The sequence below is a fragment of the Syngnathoides biaculeatus genome, chromosome 15, assembly GCF_019802595.1.
Source record: "Syngnathoides biaculeatus isolate LvHL_M chromosome 15, ASM1980259v1, whole genome shotgun sequence".
NCBI lineage: Eukaryota > Metazoa > Chordata > Actinopteri > Syngnathiformes > Syngnathidae > Syngnathoides > Syngnathoides biaculeatus.
Window position 1 is genome coordinate 13,981,156 of NC_084654.1, and position 15,410 is coordinate 13,996,565.

Consider the following 15,410-nt stretch of genomic DNA (forward strand, 5'->3'; position numbering starts at 1 on the left):
TGGCATTTTAGCTTGGAATAGAAGAGATGTCTCTGAGGTCTGCTGTAATGAGCAGTGTTTACACATTTTGGCACTACCCATAATGTGACTCATGTTTTCGCTCATGCCCGTTTTGGAGGTGCTCCTGCAGGCTTTGTTGTGAACGGATCGACAGCACATACTGCACTGAGTGCTGAGATTGTAGCTGGTGTGCTTGCAATTTCAATGCAGGCTGGACTCAAGTTTTACCAAGATGCCAGATGGTTTCTAATGAGGGTTGTCCATACAGCAGTAGAGCAGACACACCGAACGCCCCTGGGGGGCTACTGAGCATGTGCAGCCAGACAGGAAGCAGGTGTTTAGTTTGTCTTGCATGGCTGGAGTGAGTAGTCATTGCTCATCAGCAAGCTGAGGCTTGTTCGTGCTTCACGAGAAGGCCGTGGGGGTGTAGCATCATCTCCTTGTCGTCATTTCACCCCACTATGCTGATCTACGCCACATACGTCTATATATGACAGACTGAGCGGTTGTAAAAATGGGCTTGGCTGCTCTCTTCACTGCACTTCACTGAGCAAGTGGTGAAAAGACTGGTAAAGCGCCACCCCCTTGCATATCTCAATCTGATTAATTAAATCTGTCACCAACTCTCATGTCCGTCACAACAGAAACTTTTAATCCCCAATTGAGCATTTTCTCTATGCGTACATTTTTTAATCTTTGGTATACCTAACCTAAAGTACTATACAGTGAAAAAAATAAGTATTTGAACACCCTGGTATATTGACAAATGAAGAAGATGAATGATGAGTTCCATCCCAAGAACACCATCCCTACTGTGAAGCATGGGGGTGGTAGTATCACGCTTTGGGGTGTTTTTCTGTACATGGGACAGGAGGGCTGCACTGTATTAAGGAGAGGATGACTGTGGCCATGTATTGTGAGACTTTGGGGAACAGCTTCTTTCCCTCAGTCAGAGCATTGAAGATGGTTCGTGGCTGGGTCTTTCAACATGACAATGACCCGAAGCACACAGCCAGGAAAACCAAGGAGTGGCTCCGTAAGAAGCATAACAAGGTTCTGGCGTGGCCTAGGCAGTCTCCAGATCTAAACCCAATAGAAAATCTTTGGAGGGAACTGAAACCCTGTGTTTCTCAGCGACAGTCCAGAAACCTGTCTGATCTAGAGAAGATCCGTGTGGAGGAGTGGGCCAAAATCCCTCCTGCGGTGTGTGCAAAACCGGTGAACAACGACAGGAAACGTTTGACCTCCGTCATTGCAAACAAAGGCTACTGTACCAAATATTAACATTGGTTTTCTCAGGTGTTCAAATACTTATTTGCAGCTGTATCACACAAATAAATCATTAAAAAAAATCATACATTGTGATTTCTGGATTTTTCTTTTTAGACTCTCTCTCTCTCACAGTGGACATGCACCTATGCTGAAAATTTCATACCATTCCATGATTTCTAAGTGGGAGAACTTGCAATATAGCAGGGTGTTCAAATACTTATTTTCGTCACTGTAAGTACTGAAAGTCTTAAATCAACGCTTAGATTAAGTCGTGGAGTGTCAGATCTTTGTCAAGGCCTATCAGATCAAAGTAGAGGATGGCAAATTGTCAAGTTGTGACTGACCAGCCTGCGACCTGAGTATTCTGTGCTTTGTGGAAATTTCTACGTACACAGTGTATCCTTGGTTATTTACTGAAAAGCTCGCCTATTCACTGTTTTTCCATATTGTGTGATCCTAATGTCAAGAAACCGCTGATGAGAGAGAAAGAGAGTGTGAAGTGGGTTGACACAATCTTGAGGAGACAAGCAAAGAAAAAAAAACTGACTCTGCAATCAGTGTGACCTGTCTTGTTTTGTCCTGTTGGAAAACCCATTACCCTTGATTTCTGATTACAAAAGTAGTTCCTAAATTTCCCATGTAAATGTGAGGCGATTAAATATTTTTATGCTTTAACACTCATAACAGCCCTCTGAAAGCGTAACTACAATGTGGCCTACGGCAAAAATTACTTTGACACCTCTGGTCTACAATATAATTCCATTCTTATCCATGGTAATGATATCTGTGACACTGCCAATCAAGATTGATGTAAAAAAAATTTCTAAATATATTCAGTTAGGCAAAAATAAACATGCAAAATGACGCGTTTGTGCACTGACTGTTAACCTTCTTCTCCTGTTAAATAAATAAAGGTTACCGCCAGGGCTGTCACAGAGGGAGCAACATCTTTGAAGCTCTCTAATTTCATGCTGATTGCAAGTTGGCCCTGCGGGTAGTCTTCGCTCTCGCTCTCTTTCTGCGAGTCAGCCACATAATTACTGGAGGTGCAGAGGCTCGAGAATTCCCATTTTATTTATGGCACATGTCTCCAGCAAAACAAGCTAATATCTCTTTCAGGCAGCTCATGAATCTTGTTTGACCGTAGCGGCAGCCATATTGCCTGCTACGTCATTTACAGCTGTCACACTGGGACAGTCGTCATTGAGAAGACGCTGTGCCACCTGTTGTGGGAGACGAACAACAGAGATTTTCGGATTTTTCCGACGCCCCTTCTGACACGGAAGCTCTTTTTGAAGAAGAGAACATCTCACAATCGAGTGACCGGGGCAATATTACCCAATCGTTTCGAGCCATATTTAGACGATATGCGAATCACTTCTAACTAACTCCCCGACAATATGTATGACAATATGTAGCCTGCTCAGGAGGAAACCATGCCGGGCGAAGTAACTAGCCGGTGGGGGTTGGTTGGGGGGCTCCTTTCTCCTCCCGCATGCAGCCAAACCGCCCAATTTACCTCCACGGCGACGTTGTTCATCGCCACCGGTGAGCGACTACAAAGAAGGCCTTGGCCACGAGCAACAACGAACCCCGCGACTGCACACATCGGCGCATTTAACACCTCTGACTTATGTATTTTATTAAGTTATTATGCCTCGGATGTTTTGTTCCTTCTGAGAGGATTACGTCGCCCCCCCCCCCCACCCCCCAACTATTATTTTTTTTAATAGCTCTATACAGACCTACCTGTCATTTGGAACCGACGAAGCTCTCATCCTTTACACCTGTTTCACGACTAACAGGGTCTTTTGGAAAAGTATGAAGAGTAAATCCATCCTCCCGAGTGTTCGAGCAATATCCAGCAATAGAACGAGATAGCATTTTGGCTAACACACAGGCAAAACAACAGCTACTTTTGCGCCGGTAAAACAGGTATAAATACACGAAACTGCAAGTATGGAAAAAACGTTACTTCCTGCTTCTTCTCCAAAACGAATACCTCAAGAGGTTTTTCAATGCCGGGAGATGGAAAAACCTAGATACGACAACATATTGACGTGTGGTGAAAAATCAGATGGGTCCATTCCGGCTGCCTTTTTTAAATTTAAAAACATACTAAAAATCATGCCACTTGTGTTGGTAAGACTTTAAGCTTGACTGTTTTATGGTTACTGTCATTAGGTCCGATACGACAATATCAATATCAACAATTCTCCTCAATTTATTGTTGTTGGAATCTTGTTGCTGATACACTGAAAGGTTAATGTGAGAGCCTTTGCTTTTTCAGTGGTTTTTGTTAATGGCTCGAAAGTAACTGTGCTCAGAGATAATGTTTGTGGCAGCTGCAGAGGTTGCTTTACTGGAAATATAAGCAGTGGGGAGGTCAAGTATAGTTGCAGGGTGTTACAGATTTAGTTACACTTTCATTGTTTTGTCAGTCGCCTCAGAGATGACATCTTCGATCGGTGACACACTGTGATTTTTTTTTTTATTTTTTTTAATCACACCAATTAGCACAGCAGTTTCCGTGTCCAGCATTTTGTTTTGCAACGGTTTTATTGTCGGATACAGACTTCAGCATCTGGGATGAACATGGCACAGATTTCCCTCACGCTGCCAGTCAGAGGAATAACATCTGCTGCCTCTCAGTTTAGGAAACCCACTTTGGGGAAATGCAGGAGGGACAGGATTAGAGAAACTTCCAAGTTCAAAAGGATGAGGAAGAAATGGAGAGGACGGGATGAGAGCCAGCGTGTTGGACAGTGTTGAAAATGCTGAGTCACGCTGTGGCCAAATGTTGTGTAAATCCACACAGTGGTCAGCATCCTGCTCTTTTGTGGGGGTGGAGTTTGCATCCTTGGAAGCCGACTTGTCTAATGCGTGAAGAAGAAAGGCTCGAGAGCCCAAGAAGGTTTGTCCGTACTGATGTTTCCCTTTGTCGGAGCTCTTTATATAATTACCGCCTCACATTTGGTCATTTTAAGGCGGTTTGTGAATTGTGTTTCTCTCGCTTTCTGACTTTGTAACAAATCCGTTTGGAGTTGAATTGACGTTCATTTGTGCAAAGGGGAAATAGGAATCTGTGCAAGTGTGTGTGTGAAATTTCTGCTTTGTGTCTGTGGTGATGGTCATGTGAATGATCACATTCTTTGCATGCTCTACATTGGGAAATAAAGATGGCTGGACTCAGCTGTTCAAATATACAGTTGAGTAAACAGACTGTTTTACAGTTGAACCAAACCTCTTTATTCTCTCAACAATATAATTGTCCCTTACTTTAAACTTAAGCACGTCCCTCTGACTAAGCAGTGTTGTAAAGGCTATCACGTTCATCAAAATGATTTCTGTGTTTTGTAGGTTTTTATTGACATTAGTCAGATAGCAAAAAGGACAGCTCGGTGGCTGCTCATGGAGTAAGGTTTTTAGTAATAAGTAATCTTTAAAACATTCGTCAATTTTCTGAATCGTTTATCCTCACAAGGGTCACGGGAGTGCTGGAGGCTATCGCAGCCATCATCGGGCAGGAGGCGGGGTACACCCTGAACTGGTCGGCAGGCAATCGCAGGGCACATGGAGATAGACAACAGTTGCGCTCACAATCACACCTTGGGGCAATTTAGAGTGTCCAATTGATGTTGCATGTTTTGGGGATGTGGGAGGAAACCGGAGTGCCTGGAGAAAACCCACGCAGGCACGGGGAGAACATGCAAACTCCACACATGTAGGGCCGGAATTGAACCCAGGACCTCAGAACTGTGAGGCCAATGCTCTAACCATTTGCTTCACCGTGCCACCACTTGAAAACAATGCACTTATTTTTCAATGCATTTATAATGGTAGTCAAATAGACTGATTTTCACTCTGAGGCAGTCGCCATCCCTTGTGAATTGTGAGGCCCCACAAAACTGCATTTCCTCGGAGTGGCCACTGGCGTTTATTTCGGCCTTTATTTGTATGCATTTTTAAAGTAATATTAAATAAAGTATTATTTCATTGAACATTACAATATCCATGTAGCAAAAATGAAACAAACAACTTTTGAGGAGCAGCAAGAAACAAGGCACAGTCATGGACTATAATCATAATCCATAAACAGCGACTCACACAACATTGGAACACTGCCTCCTATCACAGTCTACCGGTATCTTCATTGTCAGGGAAAAAAATGTGTAAGACTCCACATAATATCCAATTGTTTTTAATATTACAGAGTCCCTGAAGAGAAATGGGGAAAAAAACAAAAGAAACCTCAAGGATAAGGAAATAGTTTTGTCATTGTCCCAAGAAAGATGTTTCTTTTTGTCTATGTCTGTTATTACTTGTAGTAAATTTTAAAAAAATGTTTTTTTATCAGAACACATTTGACGATTGTATTATAGGGATGGCCACTATTTGAGGAAATCCCATCATGTAATAATAATATTACTCGAGAGCATTGCCACAAATCAAAGTCCATGACGAACTGCGTTCTATCTGTTAAGGTATGGTCCAGTGCTGATGGCTGACTCTGCACTGTTCCTGACAAGTGCGCCCCCTGTGGAAGGGAGGCCAGCGGCGCTGAATGTCCTGGGCCTCTTGGACTCCGCCGGGGATGAGAACAGCACAGCTGAGAGATGCTACCGCTCACACTCTCGCAGCAGCGTCCTCCAGGGTCTCCCCTTTGGCGGGATACCCACCGTCTTGGCCATCAATGTGGTCATGTGGATGGTGAGCTTTGTATACTTTGATTTTTCACGAGTAAAAGTAATACAGGAAATTAAACAATACTGTAATATCCATCCATCCATTTTCTACACCGCTTATCCTCAATAGGATCACAGGTATGCTGGAGCCTATCCCAGCTAAATTTCCGCGAGAGGTGAGCCACACCCAAAACTAGTTGCCAGCCAATCACAGAGCACATATAAAATAACAACCATTCACACCTCTTAGATTCATCAATTAACACACCATGCATGTTTTGGGGGTGTGGGAGGAAACGGTAATACCTGGAGAGAGAAAAAATGCAGCAGGCACGGGGAGAACATGAAAACTCTACACGGGTGAGGCCGGGATTTCAACCGGAGTTGCCAAAACTGTGAGGCGGATGTGCTGTCGTCCACCATACACACAGATACATTTTGCAGATGCAAAAGTAAACAAGCTTATATCCAACCTATAAAATGTGACTAAGTGATCATATCTAAATAACTTCCTGATCCTTGTCTATGTTCAAGTACGTGTCTGTCAGGCATCTTTAAAAGGTTTTATTTCCTGTTTGAGTTTTCTACTATTGTATTTCTAGACAGGAAATAAATGTTTTATGGTGGCATTGGACTTGCCCTGTAATAAATTCATTATTCCCCACAAATTTTTTTTTTTTTTAAAGTGAAACAAAATCCAGATTGTGTCCACCTTTTGTATGTTGTATTGAATGTCTGAATTTGATTCTGCGGCATATCCCAAAATATCTCTCTCTTTGTTCCGTGTTGTATTCCCCTGCCAAGCTCATTTTCTTCAGAGAAAGCCTCTGAAATCAAATCTGAGCTCTAAATTTACTCCCTCGATAATCGGGGCCCCCTCTTCTGCTACAAATGTCACAGCTGTGAAAAGGTTTTTTGTCTGAAATGTGTCTCAGGCTTGTGTTTATGTAGCGAAGCGTGCAAAGGCACAAAAACAATTACAGTGACATCTTTATTTTTTTCCCCACTTTTTCCTGGAATAAAAAGTGTTTACAAGTTAACAAGGATATTTTCCTCCAGTTTGGCAGATAATAATAGGCTTCTGTTGTGAGCTGTCGGCTATCTGGCTTCCGGCGTCATTCCTTCTCGGGCTCCATTCTGCATCGATATCGGTCTCAATCTGCCACCTCCACGTTTTAATTGGCTCATTTCATCACTGGTGGGTTGTCAAGGCAACGCGGAGGCTTGAGCACTGTCTGTTAATGACAAGCATGAGTCAAAGCATCCCCCCCCCCCCAAGGTGGCAGGAGCACGCCTCTGCATCAATTCCATCATCATACAGAATAAATCATCTGAGCCCACACAATGAGACCTAGCCGAAGAAAACAACAGATAGCCGACGGATGTGAAGAAAAACCCAAGACAATGGAGAAATTATTTCAAAGTTTGATTCCGTTCCTGATTCGGTTCTACTCCGCAGTCTGGGTTGACCAGAATGTCGGTCATCTTTCCTCCCCCAACCCTAAATCTCCTCTCAACTCACATAACTTAACGATTTAAGGCTGTCATTGAAATTGGACTTCCATCAGCAATGTTAGTCCTTCTTCATTTGTGATTATTTGGTACTTAGAACTATTCAGGATTGATCCGATTTCATGGGAATGAGTATGATGGTTTTAATCCAGTTTGAAGAGGCAAGTTGCTGTAGTTCAGAAGCAGAAATGAGTCTTTCGACCTGGCCACTAACGGTATTTGTTGCGTGCATGGCATGTCTTTGACTGTGTACGATGGCCTGCCTGGTAGTTGCCACGACAACCGTATAGTACTCAAATGGACCAAGATGTTTTGTGATTGTTGTTGGCTGTCGTGGTGAAAATCCACGAATTACAAATCAAGATTTATGTTTGTGACGTCATCTTTCCACATGGTAGAGTTTTCTCAGATGAGTTTTTATGGTGTGAACACAGGCTGACTATTGACCCTCATTTCAAAGACAGGAAATAGTTACAGACGGCCCTTCTATTTTTATGGTTTCAAAGACTTCTTTTACTGCGTACCTGCTACCATTGAGGAAAAATGAGACTTACACATCATTAAGTCTTTCATAGCTAATTAGCATAATGAGATCACTTTAATCCTGTTATTTTTGCAGATACAATGTACTGTAAATGCCTTTTGTGTAATGAATTTTGCACATGTGATTTGGTTCACAGTTCCTGTTGCTTATCTTCTCCTGTCTGAGGAAGGCTGCTTGGGATTATGGCCGCCTCGCACTGCTGATGGACAACGACAGGTGAATCCACGTCTTTGGTGAAATGTGTGATATGGGCTGCTCGGAAGGGAGTCTTGGCACCAGGAAAGATGCGAGACGTTACAGGACTTCCCGGTGGAAGCAAACGTGCGGCAGCCTCTAGCTCTCTCTGTTGGTTATATTAAGTACTGCACGTGACTTTTCTTCCTCCATGCAAAACTTTGTCTGTTGAATCATATTGATCAACCGAGCCTGGTAAAAGTTTTTTTTCCCCCCAATGCATTTTCCTCAGTTGAGAATTTTTTAAGCGATCATGGATTGAAATCACTTCATTTTAAGTGATTCTCTCGGGCTTGTGTGGAGACGACAAATACTGTAATGTTTTTTTGCTTAACCATCCATGTGAGTGACTTACAGTATAATGACAGGTAGAATAATGAAAGTCCCTGAAAAGCGAAATTATATATTTGCTTTTGTATACAGTACATAATGCATGTATAAATGTAATTGCTGAAACAATGGAGGGGAAAATCCACTACTTTGGATGTACAAGCCTAAACTCCCACAGATCCTGTCATGCTATTAGATATAAATGAACCCATACGCTTCTTACAGCAGTTACTGGTTTATTACTTGTTATAAGCAAAGCAAAGGCTTTGTTTTATAACAGTGAGAAATCTATATTCCGGAGTTGTGGCCTAATTTGGGTCGAAACCAGCAAGAAAAGGCACTAGGCAACTTCCTGTTAGTTGGTGCTCACAACCTCTAGGGGGCATATTTGCGCGGTTATCATAACTGACATTGTGCCCAATCAGGCTGCTGTTGCCGTTGCCTTTGGCTCTATATTTGTATAGTGCAAGGATGGTTCAAACATTTTTGGATTATTTCATCAGTGAATGCATCTCACACCAATCACACACAACTCCACAGCGAATCACATTTTAATGATGTTGCTTAATTTGCAGCGATGCTGTCCTTCCAAGAATACCCACAATGGCTGGGAAGGGAAATCATTTAAACATCTCCTGGGGTGGCATGTCTGCTTATTGACCTTATTTTTCATCTTCTTTTTTTTTTTTTTTTTTTTTTTTTTTTTGGCCCCACACCCTAGCCTCACGTCTCTGTTCTATGGAGAACCAAGTGAGAAGGAAAAGTCGCCGTCAGAGTCGAGCCCCTCTGACTCAGAGACCAAGGACATGGTGAGTTTTGCCGTGGTGGTGGTATTTTTAGTAGCATCTAAAGGAAGGGGTGTCAAACTCGTTTTTTTCGGGCCGCATTGTAGTTTATAGTTTCCCTCAGAGGGCCGTTATGACTGTGAAACCATAAAAAATCTTTAATCACCTCATCACATTTACACATGACATTTATGAACTAGTTCTGGAATCAGAAATCAAGGGTAATGGGTTTTTCAACTATTGATTATGTTTGGTAACACGAAAATGATTGCAATATCGCACGGTGGTCAACTTGAAAGCATTGGCCTCACAGTTCTGAGGTCCCAGGTTCAATCTCGGCCCCGCCTCTGTGGAGTTTGCATGTTCTCCCGTTTCTGTGTGGGTTTCCTCTGGGTACTCCGATTTCCTCCCACATCCCAAAAACATGCAACATTAATTGGACACTCTAAATTGCCCCTAGGTGTGAGTTTGAGTGCGGCTGTTTGTCTCAATGTGCCCTGCAATTGGGTGGCAACCTGTTCAGGGGTCTACCCCACCTCATGCCAGTTGACAGCTGGGATAGGCTCCAGCACTTCCCGTTGATCCTTGTGTGGATAAGCGACTAAGAAAGTGGATGGATGTGGATGGATGGATGAATTTTAAGAAGAATCATGGACGTTAACACACATGAGTTGTCTTCATGGGCCATATAAAAACATGTGGTGGGCCAGATCCGGCCCCAAGGCTTTGAGTTTGACACCTGTGGTGTAAGGTGTACAATGATGCTATTTACACTCTTCCTTCATATGGTACTGTGAAAATTAATTTCGTGAATGCTTCTCTATCATTACAGGGTTTTTGTTCATGGCTCACAACTCTTTACCATATGAAGTAAGTTGACCTTGATTCTGACTTTGTGTTGGACTTCTGTCCTCAAAGCTGATGTCATCTCCAAATCTCAAGTCACGTTCTCACTCATTAACAAGCGAAAACAAACAAGTCTGCCCTCTCGCAACCACTGGTGCCGAGGTCTCCCCACTGAGTATTTGCACTTTGTCGGACTCGGGCTGACATAACAGGTTGTAAAAAGCAATTTCCACGCTGTCCATCGGTTTCCGTAGTACAGTATTATGGTTGTGCTTGGCTGCCTGTTTTTAGCTCCCGTGCCAGTAACTCTGGGATCCCTGGGAAAAGTATAAAGCCACCCTGCAAGTTCTTCATGTGTGTGGGCCTTTGCGAGACCAGCATCATTTTTTTTTTTCAGTTTTCCAGAACTTCCTGTTTGGTAATCACCAAACCAATGGTCCCACAGCTTTGCTCTGGATGAGTGAAAATAGACAATACCTGCAAACACGCTAATTGACATTTGTCTTTCTATTTGGAACTGCTAATATATTTGGGATTCCCGTCTGAAACAGTTGTTGCTCTGAGTTTTTTTTTTTTTTTTTTTTTTTTTTGCAGGGACGAGGAGATCCGAAGCAAGTGTGGCATTGATGCCGTCACGTATTTGTCCTTCCAACGCCACATCATCTTGCTCATGACAGTGGTTTGCCTGCTGTCTTTGGCCGTGATCTTGCCGATCAACTTTTCCGGGAACCTCTTGGGTATTTTGAACCTCACGTGATAAATTTAAGAAATCGTTTTCGGGCAGTGGCAGGCCATACATTTGTCACCTTGGACATCAGTGGGGACTTATCTGGCACAATCCCACTCTTAATTAAAAAGGACCGCTATCAATTTGCAGTTATAGAAAGTACAATTAACAACAGCAGTTCACAATAACAAATAACATGACAAAACACAGGACATCAAAAGAAAAATACAGCATGTTTGCATGTTCTCCCTGTGCCTGTGTGGGTTTTCTCCGGGCACTCCGGTTTCCTCCCACATCCCAAAAACATGCAACATTAATTGGACACTCTAAATTGCCCCAAGGTGTGATTGTGAGTGATGCTGTTTGTATCAATGTGCCCTGTGATTGGCCGGCAACCAGTTCAGGGTGTACCCCGCCTCCTGCCCATTGACAGCTGGGATAGGCTCCAGCACTCGCCGTGACCCTTGTGAGGATAAGTAGCTAAGAAAATGGATGGATGAAGGTGCACAATTCAGGCTTCAAGGAGGTTCCCATAATAGAATTCTAAGTAGAAGGAGCTTTTTTCCCTCTTAACAAGGTAGTGGGGGTGGGGTGGGGGACACAAACCAAGTTGGGAAAAAGCCTTTTGGCAGTTGTGTGTTTATTTTATTGGAAGTGTTGAGCAAGACGTTCTATAATAGGATGAAGGCAGGATCCATTTTGGGGTCAATGTGGAGCCGGGCAGTCCACACAACCACTTTATTGCTGCTGACGGTCATCTCACTCGCAACATGGCACCCTAGTCATTAAACAAACAGTCAGCAGTTGACAGATTCCCATAGCAACAGCAAACAAAGAGCAAGCAAATTAAGAGCGTTGGGCGTAAGAGTGACCGAGTTTAAATGTTATGAGAAACGTCACTCAAATGATGAGATCGCTCACAAACTCCGAAAATAGTAAAGGTCGCCTCACCCAGATGAGGAGGTTTCTTTGAGGTCCAATTAAAATGTTTGTCCGTGCCATGTTCCATTATTCTTACAGGAGACAGTCCTGAGAACTTCGGAAGAACAACACTGGCTAATGTTAGCGCAAAGTAAGTTGAAGGCGGCGTGCTCGACAGCTCATGTTATGTAAACCGTGAAATGGGTAGTTGAGACTGTAACGGTGTTTTTTTTTGTTTGTTTTTTTTTTTTTTTGGGCCGCGCAGGGACAGCTTCCTGTGGCTGCACGCCATATTTGCTTTAGTGTACTTCCTCATCACGTTCCTATGTATGGCTCACCACGCCGTACGGCTGCAGTACAGAGAAGATGAGAAGGTCAGTCACCGCCACAAAGGCTGTTGTTGTATGAAGGCCGAGAGCCAAGCGTTCACGCGTACAGCTTGCTAGTATGCAAACCAAGACCATTGTAAAGTGTGGACACCCTCTACTTGCCAAGCATCCAAGTTCTACCTTACTTTCTTTGTTTAATTTCATTCAGGTTGTGTGTTAAATATCAGTTATTTGTTTGCTCCATAATGTCAGCACTGTAAATATGCTAAAATGTTCATAATTGTGATGCAAAGTAAAAGAAAACATTTGCAATTGACTTGTTTTCGTAAAACACAAAGATAATCAGTCTTCTGTTCTATTGTAATATCTTCTGTCCCAGTTTCTGTTGTATTGTTACTGTTGTTAAAATGATTGAAGTAAAACAAATGTTTTGTTTTGTTTTTTTAGAACAAATGTTGTATTCCTTATGTGCAGTCAAATCAAGACATGAAGTTCCCATGGTTTTTGAATTATGTTCCAGGTTGCTCGAACACTGATGATCACATCAATACCCAGAGAAATTTCAGACCCAGGACTGATTACCAAACACTTACAGTAAACATATTTTCCTTCTTTATCTCGATTTTATTTCGAGTTAATTCCTTCCTGCTGTTCATGATGCATAATTATAAGATGTTCTCCTTTTTCCTCCTTGGCTAGTGAGGCTTACCCCAGCTGCACTGTCACCGACATCCGCTTCTGCTTCGACATCAATAAGTTAATGAAGCTTGACTTGGAGAGGTAAAGTCGCAACTTTAAGTTCATTATTTGGAATTCCCAAAAGTCTAAGATCACCACGTGGGTTTTAACAGGCGTAAGGCGATGAAAGGCAGGCTGTACTTTGCCTCAAAATCCCAAAAGGAGGGAAAGATCATGATGAAGACACACCCGTGTGCTCAGCTCTTCTGCTGCGACATTTGTGGCTTTGAAAAGGTACTTGAATGCATCATCGCTTAGATTTGATGGTGACTTGTGCTTGCATTGAGAGGAGATAACCACTGGGTGGCGCCGCAGTTCACATGTAGGGTAAAACTGGCTGTGCTCGTCAAAGATGCAGTAAGTGCAACTTTTATTGCAGGTGGATGCGGAGCAATACTACAGCGAGTTGGAAGAGAAATGGACGGATGAGTTCAATGCTGAGAAGAACCGCATCTACATGAAGAGGCTGGGCATCGCTTTTGTGACATTTCGGGATGAGAGAATGACTGCTGTGTGAGTTCACTGGAAGCCATCTAAGCAAATCCCATATAGGCCGGTCCCGGACAGATTGATTGGAGCAGTTCTTGTTGTGTTTTGTAGAATCGTAAAGGACTACAGCTGCGTGCGCTGTCGCCGTCGACCTCAGCAGTCCAGCATCACCACGGTGGTCCAGTCCCACCAGTGGGGCGTCCGCTACGCTCCTGCTTCCAGCGATATCATCTGGTCTGTGCTACTTTTGCTTTTGTGCCATCTTGTGGGCTCTTGGTTGAAAGCCACGTGGCCAGGATTCATTTTGTCACCCCGTTGCCTTGTCAAATTAAAAAGAAAAAAAGTGTTTTGCTGCCATTGTATGGCATTTGGAAACACATACAACCCTCTGGAAGGGTGACAATGGCCCTTTCCGACCTGTCAATCACTCGTACAATAATAGCCAATCAGATAGCCGCATTGTCTTAACCCCTGGCTTGACACGCCCCTCTTGTAGTCATGTCCCACAAGCAATGCTGGTTATCGGTGCGGATGGAAAAGTTAATGTTACGAAGAAAATCGTCCTCAGATGCGATTGTGCAATTCTGATGAAAAATATCCTGCTAAAAATCTTACTTCCGTGTACATATCTTTGCGTGAAATACTTGAGACCTCTCTGTAGAACTCTCTTGGACATGTCTGAGGCATTTGGCAAAAAAACGTATCGCAATATTATCTGGAATACGCGATAAAGAATCGAATCCAAACCTGTTCTGTTCAGTCACCATTTTGGAAGCTTGTGGGACATGGCAACTGGAGCTAAGGGGGTGGAGCTTAAGATCACCAGTCAGAAAGGCCCATTGCATGCCGATTTTTGTTATTGATGGCAGTAGTTAGCGTGTCTGTTCTTCCCACATTTCAAAAATATCGCAGTTCATGGGCGCATTGGAGACTCAAAATTGTCCATAAGTGTGAAAGTGGGTATGAATGGTTAATTGTGTGTTTATGTCCCTTGGTGACTCGTCCAAGGTGTACCACGCCAGAAAATCAAATCAATGCATAATGCCATAATTCAAAACTAAAGAAAGAACCCAGAGTACACAAAGACATGGCCACGCACCTCCACATACACCAGCAGGCCACAACCGTTTGACCACTCGTACAGTCTGATGATATCCCTTACAAAAGCGGTATTAAATATTCATTTATGATAACAATGCTTAGTAAATGCGGTATTAAATATTCATTTATGATAACAATGCTTGGTAAATTTTTAGCGAGGTATTCATTTCTTTGTTGTTGTTGTTAAATGAGGTAACCGAAACATTTGAAACAACTCTTAGTGTGATGGTGTTAAATTAATGTCTATTTGATAGTACCAGGCAAAAACTAAAAAATTATTAATTCTATAAAGGCAGTCCCCTATCGCCCCTCTGCCACTCACCCATTAGTGCAGATGACCATAAGATGTGTGCAAGTTTTCACACATTTCAGTATAAGAACGTTTGACAAGGTCACCAAACATTGGAAACTGTGAATTTAAATTCGAAAGATTTGAATTCCACCATCTCATTTGTGTTACTTGCTGCTTGTTTAATCATTCAGGTCTTAGAAAAAAAGGGCAACTCCTATCAGCGTTCAAAGTGTATCAAGAGTGATTTTGTTTGCACTCTCGTAGAATGAACACTAAGACCGCCGTAACTATTGATGATTTGGTTTGGTTTTTCGCTTATCCTAAAACACAAATGAAGCAGTCACTCTTAAATTATTTTAGAGCGCATGATGCATATGCGAGTAAGAAAAAAACGTTTTATGGTTCGTGAGTGGTCGCATTTTGTTTATGAAGTCTTTTAAAGAGTATTGAACTACAGTAGGTTTGATGTTCCCACCATTGTAGGGCATTGATGCATAATCCAAATATTAACTGTTCGATGCCAGTACAAAAAGTACAAATATATCATGATGGGGGGGGGGGGGGTTGTATCACAGTGTATCACCTGCAATGCGTTGGCCTCACAG

At 42.7% G+C, this 15,410-nt stretch overlaps 1 protein-coding gene across 1 annotated transcript in view; it reads left to right on the forward strand.

The window, feature by feature from the left end:
• Window positions 1–15,410, forward strand: part of tmem63c (transmembrane protein 63C) — a 28,583-nt gene that overhangs the window by 4,373 nt on the left and 8,800 nt on the right. Inside the window, exons 3-14 of the mRNA XM_061844577.1 lie at window positions 5,757–5,982; window positions 8,150–8,229; window positions 9,299–9,386; window positions 10,195–10,232; window positions 10,803–10,945; window positions 11,956–12,007; window positions 12,122–12,230; window positions 12,706–12,779; window positions 12,885–12,965; window positions 13,037–13,157; window positions 13,303–13,436; window positions 13,524–13,646. Coding sequence (XP_061700561.1) covers window positions 5,773–5,982; window positions 8,150–8,229; window positions 9,299–9,386; window positions 10,195–10,232; window positions 10,803–10,945; window positions 11,956–12,007; window positions 12,122–12,230; window positions 12,706–12,779; window positions 12,885–12,965; window positions 13,037–13,157; window positions 13,303–13,436; window positions 13,524–13,646 — 1,253 coding nt within the window. The 5' untranslated portion in view covers window positions 5,757–5,772. The remainder of the gene's footprint in view (window positions 1–5,756; window positions 5,983–8,149; window positions 8,230–9,298; window positions 9,387–10,194; window positions 10,233–10,802; window positions 10,946–11,955; window positions 12,008–12,121; window positions 12,231–12,705; window positions 12,780–12,884; window positions 12,966–13,036; window positions 13,158–13,302; window positions 13,437–13,523; window positions 13,647–15,410) is intronic.